General features: G+C 44.3%; 1 protein-coding gene across 1 annotated transcript in view; it reads left to right on the plus strand.

Moving 5' to 3' along the window:
* The window catches only part of WNK2 (WNK lysine deficient protein kinase 2), a 191,408-nt gene that overhangs the window by 136,813 nt on the left and 36,719 nt on the right, over positions 1–17,876 (plus strand). The window contains exons 21-24 of the mRNA XM_011996877.1: positions 14,016–14,848; positions 15,206–15,275; positions 17,521–17,609; positions 17,703–17,876. Coding sequence (XP_011852267.1) covers positions 14,016–14,848; positions 15,206–15,275; positions 17,521–17,609; positions 17,703–17,876 — 1,166 coding nt within the window. The remainder of the gene's footprint in view (positions 1–14,015; positions 14,849–15,205; positions 15,276–17,520; positions 17,610–17,702) is intronic.

Genomic DNA, 17,876 nt, shown 5'->3' on the forward strand with positions numbered 1-17,876 from the left:
TATATATATAAATTCTTAGCAAACTAAGAAAATAAGGATACTTCTTCAGTCTGATTAATGTAAAACACACACACACACACAACATAAAAACCCACTGTTTACAGCATATTAGACCAAATGTGTTCTCCCTAATATTGAGAAACAAGGCAATAATATGTTTTCACGTATCTTATTCAGCATTGAACTGTTTTAGCCAGACTTAAAGACAAGCGAGAAACAGAAGTGAAAGGTATGTGGATTAAAAAGAAAGAAATAAAACTATCTTATTTGCAGATAACATGATTTCATATGTATGTAGATGATGACATGGATTCTACAGCAACAACTCCTAGAACTAATAAGTGAGTTTAGCAATACCATAGGATACGCAGTCCTCATACAAAAATACCTCAATATTTCTATACACTGGCAGTGAACAATTGAAAACCCAAAATTTGAAGGCTTTACCATTTATAGTAGCTCCCCACAAAAGGATATACATGGATCCAAATTTAATGAAACATGCAGAATCTGTATGCTGAAAACGACAAAGTACTAATGAAATGAATCAAAGGTTACCTAACTAGAGAAGCATACTGTGTTCATGGATTGGAAGACTCAACATAGTAAAACTGTCACTTCTCCCCAACTGGATCTGTAGATGCATTGCAGTAACAAAAATTAAAGCAGACTACTTTTTGTAGATACTGACATTCTAAAATTTATATGGAAGTACAAAGGACATAGAAATGGCTAAAATCATTTTGAAAATGGAGAATCAAGTTAGAGGGATCACATTACTGAATATTAAGATTACTATGAAGTTACAGTAATCTAGACAGTATAATATTGGCAAAGGGATTGGTACACAGATCGGTGGAACAGAATGAGCCCAGAAATAGACCCACACAAATATGGCCATTTGATTTTTTTGAGAAAGATGCAAAAGCAATCCAAGAAAAGATAATCTTTTCAATAGATGTTGGAACAATTGGTCATCCTTATGCAAAAAAATGAACCTTTAAGCCTCACATTTTACTCAAAACTTAATTCAAAGTGGATCAAATGTAAAATGCAAAAACTGTATAACTTTCACAGGGAAACATTGGAGAAAAATCTTTTTTGATCTGTGCCAGGCAGGAGTTCTTAGACCTGACACCAAAAATATGGTGTATAAAAGAAAAAATGGATACAATGTCAAAATTAAAATATCTTGCTCTGTGAAAACTACTGTTAAGAGAATGAAAAGACAAGCCACAGACTGGTAGCCAATAATGGCAAATCACATATCCAACATGGTGTCTGTGCCAGGCATATGTAAAGAATTCTCAAAACTCAACAGTAAAATGAGCATTAAAAAAAGGAGCAACTCGGCTGGCCACAGTGGCTCACGCCTGTAATCCCAGCACTTTGGGAGGCCGAGGCAGGTGGATCATGAGGTGAGGAGTTCAAGACCAGCCTGGCCAAGATGGTGAAACCCCGTCTCTACTAAAAATACAAAAGTTAGCCAGGTGTGGTGGTGGGCGCCTATAATCCCAGCTACTCGGGAGGCTGAGGCAGAGAATTGCTTGAACCCAGGAGGCAGAGATTGCAGTGAGCCAAGATCACGCCACTGCACTCCAGCCTGGGCGACTGAGCTAGACTCTGTCTCCAAAAAAAAAAAAAAAAAGAGCAACTCACTTGAGCAGATGACCAGACACTTCACCAAAGAGCGTATAAGGATGACAATTAAGTCCATGAAGAGTTGTTCAATATTATTGCCTCCTGGGGAAATGTAAATTAAAGCAGCCACAGGGAGGCATCACTGGACACCTGTTAGAATGACTAGACTGAGTGCATCAAATCTGGGTGTGGCTGTGGAACAGCTGGAACTCATACATTTCTGGGGGGATGTAAAATGATACAGCCATTCTAGAAGACAGCTAGGCAGTTTATTATAAAAGATATACTTACTATATGTCATAGCAATTTTACTCAGTTTTTACCCTAGAAAAATGAAAACTTACGTTCACTTAAACACCTACGTATGAACGATTACAGTTTTACTCGTAATTACCCAGTTGCCAAAACCGGAAACAACCCAGTTTTGCTGCAGTGGGTAAATAGATAAAAACTATGGTACTTTGAAAAAGCAATGTATCATTGGTAAATTGATCAACATGGGTGAACCTCAAAGGCCTTAAACTGAGTGAAATAGGCCAATCTCCAAAGGCTTCGTACTGTATAATTCCATTTATAATGACACTTTTAAAAAGCTAAACTATAATAAGGAACAAGGTCAGTGCTTTCCAGAGATTAGGGGAGTGTTCTTCTATAGGGAGCATGCAAGGAGGTGTTTTGGGGTGATGGAATTGTTTTCTATCCTGATTGTGGTGGTAACTAAATGGATACATGTGTGTCAAAACTCATAGAACCCTACCTATAAAGAAAAAGTTAATGTTACTGTATGGTAAGTTTTAAAGTTCCTCTAAGTTTACATGTGTTGAAAAAGATGACCAGGCAGATAATGAGACAGCGATGAGATAGCATAAGAGAAAAGCAGCAGAAACCATCAACAATAAAAAGGGCCCTCATACTTCTGCTTTAGGCCAAGATGGAATAGTAGGCTCTAGATTTGTTTTCCTTCAGAAAACAACTTAAAAAGCATTCAAAATGTATATAACAATGTTTTTTTCAAGGCTTTGAACATCAGTCAGTGAAGGATCCTGCAAGACTGAAAAGAGTCACTGCAGTTATCTCAGCCCACTGCCTTGAAAAAGTCTGTATTCCAGAGCGGGGAAGGAAGAGCCCCGGCCGAGCTTGGGAGACTGTGGAGTGAGGAGACCGAGCTGAGAGTGTGGAGAGACCCAAATGTCAAGAATTTCCAAGGCGGAGTTCTGGAGAGGAGAGAGCTGCGGAGGGAAGAGTCTGAAGATAACGGGTGATTCCCCTGGATGATTTAGCAGAACACTGTGTGTGAGGAAACTCACCCAGGCCGAGGAGTGGCCCACCATGAAGGATCAGAGGCAGTGGACCTGGGAACTCACACAGGCCTGGGGATGTCTGTTGCTGCCAGCCAGCTGGAAAGCCTTATAATTCAAGGGGTTTTGGGTACAGTACAAAAGAGGGGCTTGCCTCAGTCCTCGAGGATAATTAGCCCTAGACTAAGTGCTTCTCTTATCTCACCTGTCAGATCTTAAGAGCAGGATCTGAGAAAATCAGATTGTTTCAGAGTAACTAACTGCATCCCACAACACACTTCAAGAATGTTTATAGGAATACAAATTCATCCAGCACCCAATATGGTATATTTTACATCATCTGGCATCCAATCCAAATTATGAGACAGGACAACATAAGAAAAATGCAACCTTCTAAACCAAACCATAACTGATACAGACATTAGGATTAGCAGACAAGCACATTAAGACAGTTACTATAACTGTAGTTCATATGTTCAAAAAGCTATGGAAGTGTAATTCACCATACCGATCAACTAGAAAACAAAATTCATATGGTTGTCTCAATAAATGCAGAAAAAGCGGTTGACAAAACCCAACAATTGTAAACATCCTCAGAAGACTTGGAATTGAAAGGAACTTCCTAAGCCTGATGAAGGGAATATACAGAATCCTACAGGCAACATCGTACTTAATGGTGAACAGCCAAAAAGCATCCCCAAAGATCAGGAACTAGGTGAGGATGTCTGTTCTTCCACCTCTCTTCATCCACCTGGAGCTTCTGGGCAGTTCACAAGAAAAGGGCACAAAACACATCCGGGTTGAAAAGGAAGAACTAAACCCGTCTTTATTTACAGAAAACCTGTTTGTGTAGAAAAACAAATGGAATCCCCATCACAACTAGAATCAGTAAGTGAGCTGGGTGGTAAGATACGTGATCAGTATATGAAAAGCAGTTGTATTTCTGTATGCTAACAACAATCAAAGATTGAAATTCTAAAAAATTATTTGTGTATGGATTATTTAGGGTTAAACCTGACAATATGTGCAAGATCTGTACAGTGAAAACTGCAGAACAGTGCTAATGGAAATTAAAGAAGATCCAAACAAGTGCCCTATTCATGGGTCAGAAGACACAGGATTGTTACAGTGCTCATTCTCCCTAAATTGACCTACAGAGCCAATGAGCTGCAGTCAGAAGACCAGCAGTCTTTGTAGAAACTGAGAAGCCAGCTCTGGATTTCACATGAAAACACAAAGGACATGGAAAATTGGAAACAGAACTAAATCAGAGAACTAACAATGCCAGATTTCAATAATTATTATAAAATTCCAGTAATCAAGACAATGTGGTATTGATGCAAAGACAAATAGATCAACAAAATGAAACAGTCTGGAAATCAACCCACACAACCTACAGATGCTTGGCTTTTGATAAACATTTAAATGACTTTCAGGGAAGAGAGGATAATCTTTTCAGTCTTAGAACAGTTGATCATCCTTATACAAAAATATATATATATATATATATTTATTCATAGTGCATGCTATATACAAAAATCCACTCAAAATAGAATGGAGAACTAAATGTAACACTGAAGACAATGAAACTTATAGTAGAAGACCTAGGAGAAAATTTGTGTAACCTTGGGTCAGCAGAGATTTCTAAGATAAAACATCAAAGCATGATCTGTAAAACAAAAAATTAGTAAACTGAATTCATCAAAGTTTAAACTGTCTACTCTTTGACAGACACAAAAGGAATGAAAACATAGGCTAGAGACTAGGAGAAAATATTTTCCAAGCATATATGTGATGAAGGTCTTGTATCCAGATAATATCAGGAACTCTGAAAAGACAATGGTAAGAAACGATCTAATGAAAAGGTTGGTACAGTTGCTTCACCAAAGATTATGTGGATGTCAAAGGGGTGTATGAAAAGATGGTTATTCAGTAGGGAAATGCAAATTAATACCACAATGAGACACCTATTAAAATAACTAAACTTTAAGAGATCACGTGTTGGCGAGGCCATGGAGGAGCTAGAGCTCTTATGCACTGTATGAAATGCTATAGCCACTTTAGAAAACAGTTTGGTAATTTCTTTTAAAAGTATATGTGTAGATAACCATGTGATCCAGCCATTTTACTTCTGTGTACTTAACCAAAATCAGTTAAAATAGATGCCTGTACACTGCAAAGGAATGTTCATAGCAGCATTATTGATGATAGCCAAGACCTGGAAATGGCTCAGGTGTCCATCCTCCACGTTTCTTGAGTTGAAATGTGCAGCTGATGAATGCTTTTGTGTTAATTTCATCTTCATTGAAATCAGATCCTTTCCCCAGGATTTGAGGCTGGGGCTTATTTTCTTCAGCACCGTGAGGACAGCACTATGTCTTGTCTACCGGCATATGTTGTCTGTACTGTGGCAGAATCTTCCAAACCTTTAAAGAACCTGTTTTTTCTCTAACATTCTTTGAATTTTTCCACCTGCCTTTGTGAAACACTTTGTGGTTTATTCATACACTATAATGCTACTCTGCAGTAAAAAGGAATCAATTGTTGATACCCATTGCAGCATGGATGATCTTCAGAATAATTATGCTGAATGAACACAAGAAAGAATGCTTGCCATGTGACTGGACGTATATAAAATTCTAGAAAATGCACAGTTATTTGTGGTGGCTGAAAGCAGATCAGTAGTTGGGAACAAAGGCGTGGCAGGAAAGGAGAGGGAAGAACGGACGCAAGGTTCACAAGGGAACATCCAGGAGGGTGATGACTATGTTCATTGGATTGATTGTGATGATTTTACTTATATGCCTGTGTCAAAACTTAGATATGTGCAACTTATTGCAGCAATTACACCTAAATAAAGCTATTAAGATCCAAACAGCAGTAACAGAGCATGCCAGCAGAGGTTCCTGATGGTGGAGTTACCAGACTGAGAATTAAGTTTGCCTACTGCATTAAAAGAGACAAATGACTAGATTGAAATTTTTGTCAAAGAATTAGAAACTATGCCAAAGAAAAAAAGGAGCTAAATGGAAGTTGTAGAACTGAAAAATACATTAGTTAAAATTAAGACATCAGAGGATGGTTTGTACACTGCCAGAGAGAGAATCAGCAAGCTAAATAGGTAGCTCTAAAGAAACTAAAGTAAAATAAGGATAATGAAAACAGCAGAAAATAGAAAAGAGGTGCTAAGAAATATAGAGGTTACAGTGAGATGATCAAACACATCATGTAATTGGAGTCCCAGAAAGCAAGAGAATGCGGCAAAAACAAGTTTGAAGAGATAATGCAGAGAATTGGAAGGCTTGAAGCCACTAATTCAAGAAACTTCCAAACTCTGTAAGTTAAAAAATAATTCTGCACTTACATATATCATAAAGTGCTGAAAACCAAAGGCACATGGGAAAATTTAAAGGATGCCAAAGAAAAAACTGGTCCTTTAAAGGTTTGGAAGCCCCTGTCTCAGTACAGACAACATATGTCAGTGGACAAGGGATAGTGCTGTCCTCGCAGTGCTGAAGGAAATAAGCCCCAGCCTCAAATATTGGTGAAAGGATCTGACTTCCGTGAAGATGAAATGAAGAGAAAGGCAGTCATCACCTTCACAGCTCAATTAAAGAAATACTATCCCAGCACTTTGGGAGGCCAAGACGGTTGGATCATGAGGTCAGGAGATCAAGACCATCTTGGCTAACCCGGTGAAACTCCATCTCTACTAAAAAATACAAAAAAAAAAAAAACTAGCCGGGCGAGGTGGCGAGAGCCTGTAGTCCTAGCTGCTCGGGAGGCTGAGGCAGGAGAATGGTGTAAACCCCGGAGGCGGAGGTTACCGTGAGCTGAGATCCGGCCACTGCACTCCAGCCTGGGTGACGGAGCGAGAGCGAGACTCCACCTCAAAAAAAAAAAAGAAATACTAAAGGGAATATTTTTAGACGGAAGAACAGTGACTGCAGATGAAAGGCCAGAACGCAGGTAGGAACAAAAACCAGTGGAATTATAATTGTATGAGTACATCTAAGTGCATTTTGACTGGATGTGAAAAATAATGTCTTGAGGTTTAAAATGTTTGGTATGTTACAATGCATGAAAATGGGGCATATTTATCAGGAGGCAGGAGATGCGCTTAAAGGGCTCCAGGATTCCATGTTGCCTGGGCAGAGAGCCAAATCAAGAATGCACGTGGTAGTCTCTAGAGTAACCCCTGCGAGACTCGTAGAATAGCAGGTAACCTCCACACTTGTGGTGGAGGGGGCAGGTGGGGAAGGGGTTTTTAAAAATATGGCAAGGAAGGAAGGAAACAGAAACACTGAACATGGAGAGCACATAGAAATCTTTAGTAAGATGCTAGTTTTAACCCAAGTAGATCAGTAATTAAATGTAAATGGACTAAATCTCAAAGATTCTCAAAAGTGAAAAAAACCAGAACAAACTAAGACATAAGATTATAAAAATATTAAAAGTTAAAAAAAAAAAAAAAGGAAAAAGAACACACAAATACTAACCTAGAGAAAGCTAATGTCTATATTTTTATGTCAATGTAGATTTTAAGGCAAAAACGTAATGGTGAAAGACTCAGCTGGCCAGGAGGATATAATAATTTAATGTTTGCTTATGTTTAGTAATAAAGCCTCAAAATGCATAAAGTAAAAATTAACACAACTAAAACAAATGGAGCAATTTACAGTCCTCATGGGATATTTCAACTTTTGGAATAGGGAGACACTCAGTAGGGATAGAGAAAATTTCAACCACAGAATTAGTATCTTATACATACAGGACACTGTACTCGGCAGCTGAAGAATACACTATTTTTTCATGCACACAGCGTATTTTTAATTTAACCTTATGCAGACCCAAAACAAATCTCAACAAGTTTCAAAGAATCAAAATCACTTGATGCATGCTTTTGATTAAAGTTGGAAGTAAACTCGAACTCATTAACTAGAAGATAACTAGAAAATATCCACATTTGATAGTTAAAGCAATGCATTTATAAATATCTCATTAGCAAAGAAGGAATTACAATGGAAACTAATAAAACATTCTCAATGATGATAAGAACGTCATGCTAATGAAAATATTACATACCAAAATTTGTGAGATGCAGTTACAGCATATTGAGCAGAAACTTTGTAGCCTTTAAATGCACATATTGGACAGGAGAAAAGTCTGATAGTAATAAAAGTATTTACTGCAAAAAGTTAGCAAAAGAGAAAATGGAACCCAAATAAAGGAGAAAGTAGAACAGATAAGAACATAAATTAATGAAATAGTAGACACATATACAATAGAGTATCCACAGAGCTTAGCAATGGTTCTTTGAAAAGGCTCATAGCATCAGTAAGCCCCCTGTGATGAGACTGACTAAAGGAGAGAGAGAGAATACATACGTAATCAATATTAGGGATGAAAAGGTGGGGGACACTGCCACAATCCTATAAACATTAAGACAAATATAAGAATGTGAAAATTTCTTTGGATTGTGTCTTAGGGAACTACAACTTACCAAACTTATTGAAGAAGAAATAGAAAATCTGAAAAGCGCTATAAACAGTAAAATGTCAAATCAGTCATTAGAAGCCTTCTCATGTCTACCCTTCCTGGTGGCAAGATTGCTGGAACAACTCAGAGTGTATAGTCTTTCAGGTTCAAGTGCAGGCAGAAAATAGAGACCCTTTTCAAAAGGTTTCATATGTCTGGCCCTGACTCCCATTATGCAGAACAAGGACACATTCTCTAAAGCAGTCGTGGCTAGTGGCTGGAATCCACGCTGACTTGTGCCCAAATTGCAGGCGCAGCCCTGGAGTTAAAGTAAGTGACAGTTGTTCCCAAGAGGAAATTTGGAGTGGCACTACCCAACAAGGAAGCAAATGGATGCTGCATAGTTAAAAAAAAAAACAAAAAACACACACACACAAGGAATGTTCACAATAATGAGAAAGATGGACTCACTCAAATGTTAGGGAAAGAGAAATCATAGTTGAAGAAAAGGCAGTGAGAAAGAAATCAGGCACATAAGTTTGGACCCCTTGGCCTCCATCAAAGTGAGTGTCCACACACATAGGTGTGTATAAGGGGAAGAAAACCTTCCTATAAGGAAAAGTTTCAACTTGATGGCTTTACCACAGATACTTAAGTAAGAAATAATTCTGATCTAACCCAACACGTCCAGAGAACAAAGAAGCTTGTTTTATCAAACTAGCATAACTTTGACACAAAAATCTGACTGAGAACATTATAAAATAGGAAGATAACAGGTCAGTCTCTCCCTCTTCCATCAGCACTTGCAAAAATACTAAACAAAATAGTAGCAAATTAAATCTAGTGATACATGAAAAGAGTATGTATGACAGGTTACTAAGTTGCAGTGATTTCAGAATGCAAGGTTGGTTTAACTTAATTTGAATAAACAATTTATTCACTATGTCCCAATAGATGGGAAATTCTATTTTTACAAAAACAAAAACAAACAAAAAAACCCCAGCAAATATTCTTAATGGTGAAATGTGGAATGCTTTCTCTTTGAGATGGGGAACAAGATTAGGATGCCCATTCTCACCACTTCTATTCAGTAACCTGTGTCCTAGATATTGTGGGGGGCAGTGGGGGTTGGTGGGCAGGGAAGAAAGGAAGGGGTAGAGGTAAAAAGGGAGAAAGAAAAAGAAGGGAAAGCAATAGGATTGAAGAAGCCCAGGCCCTGCCTCATGCAGCTAAATCTGGATTTCTGGGGGTAAGACCCAACCTGCAGCCCAATTTAAGAGCCAATGCCCTGACCACTTTTTGTAAGTATATATAAGGAAGTGTCATGGTGGCGTCACAATCACTTTATTTTTCTTTTGAAGAAAATGGTATTTATTTCTGAACACGGTCTTCCAAAGAAAATGTTTGCTTATTTGAGTTGGTACTAACTTGAGGTTGGTGTTTTTCTATTATCTACTCCAATATCAACTACTCTGTAAATGGAAATAAATACATAATGTATGCCACATAGTAGACACTCAGCTGAATGATTGTTCTGATCAATATAATGCTATATAGTGTTACATAAAAGGTAATATTCCTTTTAGCATTACTATTTTTTGTTAAAACTGTGGGCAGAACAAGATAACTCTTCTTTGACTCAGAAGCTCTACCTATAAAATTATTGGGCTAAATAGCAGTTATTTCCAAGGAATACATTTGCTAAAACTCTTTCTATTTTGAAGAAGACATAATCGTGGCCTTTTGGTAACACTGTAATTTTATCATTTTGCCTCAATATCTAATAGCATTAAAACAATTACTGTTTTAAAAAGTGATAAGGATTGGAAAGGAGGAAATAAAACTATCACTGTTTGCTGATAACATGATTATATACATAGAGACTTAAATTTACAGATAAATTAGAATTAATAAGTTAGTGAAGTAGCTACAGACTGCAGTTATCTTTATACCAACAACAATCAGAAAATAAGGAATATTGAAAAATTCAATTTATATTAACACAAAAATGCCACACACCAGTGTATGAGTCTAACAAAAAGTATGTAAGATCTGTATACCAAGAACTATAAAACATTGAGAGAAATTTTAAAAAGAAATGAGTAGGAAGATACGTACCATATTCATGGACTGGAAGATTCAGTATTATAAAAACTTCTTCCCAACTAGGTCTGTAGATTCAGATTCTAACCATTTCTAAATAAGCATCAACAAGCTGATTATATACTCTTTATAGAAATGCAAAAGCCAGTCAAAACCAAGACAGCTTCTAGAGGAAGGATATCATTCTCCTAGATGTTGTGACTCATGTAAACCTGGAGTCACAGAGATAGTCTGGTCCTAGAACAAGGACAGAGAAATTGAGCAATGGAGTCAAGACAGCTCAGAAGCAGGCCCACATCTTTGGACACATCTTTGGTTGACAAGAAAGGTCCGATTGCCAGACAGTGGAGACAGGATGGTCTTCTTAACAGAAGGAGTTGGGACAGTAGGCTGTCCACACAGGGAGATGACCTCACACCACACACAAAACTCAGTAACAAGTGGCTTGTGAATCTCTAAGAGGGAAAACAGTAAAGTTCCTAGAAGTAATAAGAGGCAGTATCATTATGGCCCCCACGTAGAATATACATGTTCAAGTTCCACAAAATATGCAAGTGGGAAAGACTGGCTAAAAATTGGTTAAATTTGACTGTATTAAAATCAAGAACTGTTGTTCATCAAAAGACACCACTAATTGAGCCCACAGGCAAGTCACAGAGCGAGGGATGTCTGTAGTACAGATTGCCCCCAAACAATTCTCTACCCAGCATCCATGAAGAACCACAAATTAAAAAGAAAAGAATGACAGCTCTGTAGAAAAGCAGGAAAGAGACTTGAACAGGTGTGCCCTGAAAGAAGATACCCAGATGGCCAGTGAACACAGGAGAAGGTACTCGATTGAATTAGATATTATCAGGAAAATGCAAATCAAAACCACACTGAGCTATCACCTCACACCTGTTAAGATGGCTGCTCTCAAAAACAAAGGACAGGGCCGGGCGCGGTGGCTCAAGCCTGTAATCCCAGCACTTTGGGAGGCCGAGACAGGCGGATCACGAGGTCAGGAGATCGAGACCATCCTGGCTAACACGGTGAAACCCCGTCTCTACTAAAAATGCAAAAAATTAGCCGGGCGAGGTGGCGGCGCCTGTAGTCCCAGCTACTCGGGAGGCTGAGGCAGGAGAATGGCGTGAACCCGGAAAGCGGAGCTTGCAGTGAGCTGAGATCGCGCCATTGCACTCCAGCCTGGGCAACTAAGCGAGATTCTGTCTCAAAAAAAAAAAAAAAAAAAAAGGACAGCAAGTATTGGCTAGGATGTGGAGACAGGGCACCTTTGTGCAGTGTGGTATAAATTAGTACAGCCATTATGGAAAACAATGTGGACCTTCCTCAAAAAATTAAAATAGAACTACCATATGATCCATCAATCCCACTGCTGGGTATATATTCAAGATAATTGAAAACAAGGTTTGGAAGAAGTATCCGCTCTCCTGTGTTCACTGCAGCGTTATTCACAATAGCCAAGATATGGAAACAGCCTAAGTGTCTATTGACAGAGGAATGGATAAAGAAAACGTGATGTGTTTGCACGGTGGAGTACTGTTTAACCACGGAAACAAGGAAACTGCCATTTGCGACGACATGGATGAACCTGCAGGACATTATGCTCTATGAAATAAGCCAGGCACAGAAAGACTACACGGTTTATTCCTCTCATGTGCGGTATCTAGAACAGTCAGAGCCAAAGACAATCAAAGCAGAGAGCAGAATAGAAGTTGCCAGCGGCTGGAGGGAGAGGGAAACGGAGTTACCAAGTTCAGTGGACATCAAGTTTCAGTTGTATAAGCTGAGGAGGCTCTAGAGCTTTGACACACAACATCGTGCCTATAGTTATAATAGAGTATCGTGCTTTTAAAAATGTGTTAAGACAGCAGATCTCATCTTCAATGTTTTTTCCACAATTAAAAACAATAACGAACCACAATGAGACGCCATCACACGGTCCTAGGGGTGCTCAGAGGCTGCCGATGGTGGGGGCATTGACTCCGCTTGGGGAAGCAGCTTAGCACCCCTACATAAGGCTAAAGGGGATTGCAGGTCCCCACTGGCGTGTGCCTGGCGGGACACGGGCCCGCGCACACTGTGCCTCAGTTTTAGCCGTGGTCCCACCCGGCCACAGCCCAGCCAGCACCAGCACAGAACGGATGTGTGCATCGTGGTGCAGTTGTGCAAACACAACAAGGACACATCTCACAAACACAGGTGAGAGCCCAGGCGCCAGAGAATAGAGTACCATTGCATTGATAGAACATGCAGCCCTGGACCATGGTGTTTAGAGAGACAAACGGTAAGGTCGGAAAGAAGAGCAGTGGAGGAAATGCTTGTCAAATTAGTTTACCTTTGTTGGGCCAGGCCGGGGATGGGGGCCAAGGGAGTCTGGGGGCACAAGGGAGGGCATCAGGGCCCTAGTAATCTCCCCATTCTTCCCTTTTATTTTTTAAACAGTTTTCTTTTTTTGTGTGCATTTTCTTTGTGTGTTTTAAAAAGACAAAGTGGACTGGGCATGGGGGCTCACGCCTGTAATCCCAACACTTTGGGAGGCTGAGGCCGGCGGATTGCTTGAGCCCAGGAGTTCAAGACCAGCCTGGGCAACATGGTGAAAGCCAGTCTCATATGAAAAACAAAAATTATCCAGCTGTGGTCCCAGCTACAAGGGAGGCTGAGGTGGGAGGATTGCTTGAGCCCGGGAGGCAGAGGTTGCAGTGAGGTGAGACTGCGTTACGGCACTCCAGCCTGGGTGACAGCCCAGACCGTCTCCAAAAAAAAAAAAAAAAGGTTGGGTTGCAAGTGAGGAAAACTGGGCTCCAAGGCCAATTAAGTTTGAGAAACACTGTCCTGCCACCTCTCAGATGCCCGCAGTCCTAGTGAGCCTGGTGGAGGCTCCGTGAGCTCCTGTACAAGGCACAGTGAGACTTGGTTAGACTGCTGGGGTTCTGGATTCCTCCCACAAGGTCACTGACCAGCCCTGGCTGCGCTTCTGACCATACCAAAGACTGGGGGTCTGAATCTGAAGGCTCCAGGCTCCTGCACACTCCTGGGCATGGAAGTGTGTACAGCTCACTACTTAAACTCTAATTTTTAAATTTCCTTGAATAACTTTTGTCCAGTGCAAGATAGACAAGAGCCGTATCTTTCCGGAGCTGTCCGTGCAGGTGACAGACCGATGACAGGCAACAGCCGCAGCTGATGGTCCCATGCTGCAGAGGACACAGAAGGAAGGGTGGTGCTGGTTCAGCTGCAAGGGACACTATGGGAACCGGGACCTGGAGTTGTGCAGCTGGTGGCCCAGAGACCTGTGGGAGGGGTTACAGGAGGCAGCAGCCGGCGCTGGGCTGAGCTGCAGGCAGGCAGGAGCCTGGTGTGTCAGGAAACAGAGAAGACCAGCACGCTGGGGCCGTGGCCAGGCCGTGTGAGGCATCTTTTTAGCCAGGGAAGAGACAGGTAGATAGGAACTGGAGTACCCTGGTACAAAGGCATTTTCCCCATTTCTTCTAGATCCAGCGCCCTATAAAGACCAGCTGTCCTCAAAGGAACAACCCGGCTTTCTAGCCGGTCAGCAGCTCCTGAGCCAGGCAGGCCCCAGCAACCCTCCTGGGGGGCCCCCAGCCCCTTTGGCCCCCTCCTCCCCTCCTGTGACTGCTCTGCCCCAAGATGGAGCAGCTTCAGCCACCAGCACCATGCCAGAGCCAGCATCAGGAACTGCCATCCAGGCAGGGGGTCCAGGGACCCCTCAGGGGCCGACCAGTGAGCTCGAGACTTCTCAGCCACTAGTGGAGACTCACGAGGCCCCGCTTGCTGTGCAGCCCGTCGTGGTGGGCCTAGGACCTTGCGCTCCAGCTCCAGAGGCTGCCTCAACCAGGGAGGCCAGTGCCCTAGGGGAGCCCCTGCCAGCTCCTGCACCTGAGCCCAGCCCCCACAGCGGGGCCCCACAGCCCGCCTTGGGTCAGCCCACTCCCCTGCTTCCTGCCTCAGTGGGGGCTGTCAGCCTGGCCACTTCTCAGTTCCCAAGCCCACCCCTGGGACCCACCGTGCCCCCACAGCCACCCTCGGCCCTGGAGTCGGATGGGGAAGGGCCGCCCCCCAGGGTCGGCTTTGTGGACAGCACCATCAAGAGCCTGGACGAGAAGCTGCGGACTCTGCTCTACCAGGAGCATGTGCCCACCTCTTCAGCCTCAGCCGGGACCCCTGTGGAGGTGGGCGACAGAGACTTCACCCTGGAGCCCCTGAGAGGGGACCAGCCCCGCTCAGAGGTCTGCGGGGGGGACCTGGCCCTGCCCCCAGCACCTAATGAGGCGGTTGCAGGGCGTGCCCAGCTGCCCCAGCCCTTGGTGAGTAACTGCCTTGTCCCAGAGACACCGCCCTGGGTCAGGGGCTGGAGCCCAGGCGCGAGCCCGGGGGTGGGCAGGCATCTCGACTATGCAGAGCCACCCTCACTCAGGGCCTGTCCCTCTCTCGATGTCCCACCCACGTGTGTCTGACTCACCCGTGCATGTTTTGCAACAAGTGGCCCCTGTTTGGGGTCCTGCTTGTGCAGCGTCAGGTGACACAGCCCCATCCATGCACACAGAGGGACTGGGACAGCCCAGGGGCAGCTTGAGACGAGGGGAGTGGATTTGCAGATACAACTGCTGAGATGCTGACGTGTGAGTCTCACAGCTCTTCTCTTTTTGTGTTTCTTTCTCCAGGTGGAAAAGTCAGAACTGGCCCCCACTCGAGGGGCTGTGATGGAGCAGGGCACATCTTCGTCAATGACAGGTAACAGCTTCCTGCTGAACCCTGCGTTCGCAAGGTGCTGCCCAGCTTCCTTGCCCCAGAACCTTCTGCATCCACATCCTCATCTTTCATCTTTTAAGGGATAAAAGCATTTCTTGAAGATCCTTTTATCTGTAAGGGATCCTTTAGCATCTAGGGTGGGGCCCAGACACAGCAGGAGCCCGTCATGATTTAATTCAAGCTTGTCCAGCCTCTGGCCCGTGAGCTGCATGTGGCCCAGGATGGCTTTGAATGGGCCCAGCACAAATTGGTAAGCTTCTTATGAGCTTTTCTTTTTCTTTTTTTTTTTTTTTTGCAATTTTTTTTAAAGCTCATCAGTTATTGTTAGTGTATTTCATGTATGGCCCAAGACAGTTCTTCATCTTCCAGTGTGGCCCAGGGAAGCCAAAAGACTGGATGCCCCTGGCTTAATTAAAACCCACAGAGTTCTAGAAGGAACCACATGCTAACACTCCAGAGAGAGGAAGTCCTCCGGGGAAACGGATAAAGCCCTGGTTGGTGGGTGCTGGGATGCTGCAGGGACTTGTCACAGTTCCTGGACTCTCCAGTGGCTGAGGGTCTGCACACGTTCCAGTGGATCCACCCCAGCCCTTGCTTTTCTTCAGCAAGGTAACAAGATGCCCACAAAAACCCAGGCTTACTTCAGCTAAAGCCGAGCAGTGCGCTGGGGGGCCCTGTGACTGCTGGGAGCGCCAGGGCCAGGGCGGTCCCTGAAGACCTGGTGCAGGGCTTTCCCTTGTGGCTCCTGGCTGCCACTGCTGTCTGTGGCAACGCCTTTGCTTTGCTTCTCATTTCATTACCTGCCTGCCTCGGTGTCCCTTCTAAGGGAGCTGGACTGATCTTGTGAGGTCTGAGCTTCCTTCTCAGCCCGGGCTTTCTTGGGGGATGGGCACAATATGAAGCAGGATTCCCGTGGGCCTCCTCACGGAAACCTCAGTGCACCTCAGCCGCAGGTGGGACCCTGTAGTCCCGGGCCACGTTTATTTCCAGACTTTAAGAGAGCTTGTGGCAGCTGGCACTGGAGTCAGAAGCTGTGTACTCAAGGAACTGGTGATGTTTAGCCTGAGGAAGATGAGGGACGGGGCAGAAGCAAGAGTGCCTTTGCACAAGGGTGGAAACGAGAGGTGGTGTTGGAGTGCCAGCCCTGACCACGCTGGGCTGCGTGTGGCGCTCCTCTTCCTTTGGCCTCGTGCTGTGAGATGTGTCCGTCCCATGGGCCCCTTGGGCAGATGAGCAAACTGAGCTTCAGTAACATACAAATGCTATAACTTGTACTCCAAGTCCATGCTCTTTCCAAAGTGCGGAACTCATGGGGGAAGCTCCAAGGAGACGGATTCTAGTTTGGCAATAGTGACCTTTTCTGGCGGTTGGAGCCATTTAGAAGTGGAGAGAGTACATTTGACAGTGAGCCTCCTATCCCTGGAGGTGGGCACGGGGATGTGAGGAGGGGAGTCAGGTGTTGCCCACGGGTTGGGGACACGTGATAGGGACTAGATTTGGTCTCCTTGGGAATCTGATTTGGGTGTTGTTCCCTTGTGGGTTTCCAGTGGGGTGTGCAAAGGAGACACGTGTACATGTGCGGGCGGCCCCAACCTCCCCAGAGACTCCGTCTGCCCTGCCACCTTTCCCGCGGCCCATAGGTCTGGCTCATGCCCTGGCCTGCCCACGAGTTTCTTTTGTCACATGAGGGTCTCAGCTCAGGCGAGGCCCCCATGTCAACTTGCTTGGCTTTTCTGATTGCCTCTTCACGGCAGCCCTGGGAAAGCTGGTCGCAAATAGCTCCCTAGACAGAGAGCACTGAAACAGCTGCAGGTGCAGTGGGCGACAGTTTTTGAGACACCCTGGGAGCAGGGCTGGAACCCGGCCCCGTTGATCTGTGTCGTGGGACCCTCTCACATCAGACGGTGGGGCGAGACAGGGTGCTGGCCTTCGGGTGCACAGAAGGCCTGGCTGCACGAGGGTGCCCGGGGCTGACGCCTCTTCTCTTGCCCAGGTTTATTGGGCATCTGTCATAGAATGCCATGGGGCCAAGACATCGTGGTGTATTTTCAGTTCCCAAAACTGCTGTGAGCACCCACAGCTGGCTCCTCCCAGTGCCCACTCCCGTTGTCCTGCCTGGCTGGCGGCACTCCCGTGGGGTCACTTTGGGCTGCTTTGGGTCAGCTGTGAGCCATCTCTGCCTCTTCCTCCTCCTTCAGCCCCAGTAACGTTTCCGATGTTCCCACAGCAGAGGCATCTCCCAAGAGCATGCTGGGCTATGACAGAGATGGAGGGCAGGTGGCCTCAGACTCCCGTGTGGTCCCCAGCGCCCCCCAGGTAAGGGCGACTTGACGACCCCCTGGCTGGTTGGCAGGGTTTGCTCTGTGCTGATGCTCACATGAAACCTCTTCATCTCCGCTTTTTCCCAAGGATGTACCTGCTTTTGTGAGACCTACACGCGTGGAGCCCACAGACAGGGATGGTGGAGTCGCTGGAGAAAGCTCAGCAGAGCCCCCTCAAAGTGGCGTGGGCATTTCCACAGCGGGTGGCCAGGCCAGCCACCCCCAGACACTCGGCGCTCGAGCTTCGGGGTCCCCTCGGAAA

This window comes from Mandrillus leucophaeus, unplaced genomic scaffold, assembly GCF_000951045.1.
Source record: "Mandrillus leucophaeus isolate KB7577 unplaced genomic scaffold, Mleu.le_1.0 Scaffold527, whole genome shotgun sequence".
In the NCBI taxonomy this organism is placed as follows: domain Eukaryota; kingdom Metazoa; phylum Chordata; class Mammalia; order Primates; family Cercopithecidae; genus Mandrillus; species Mandrillus leucophaeus.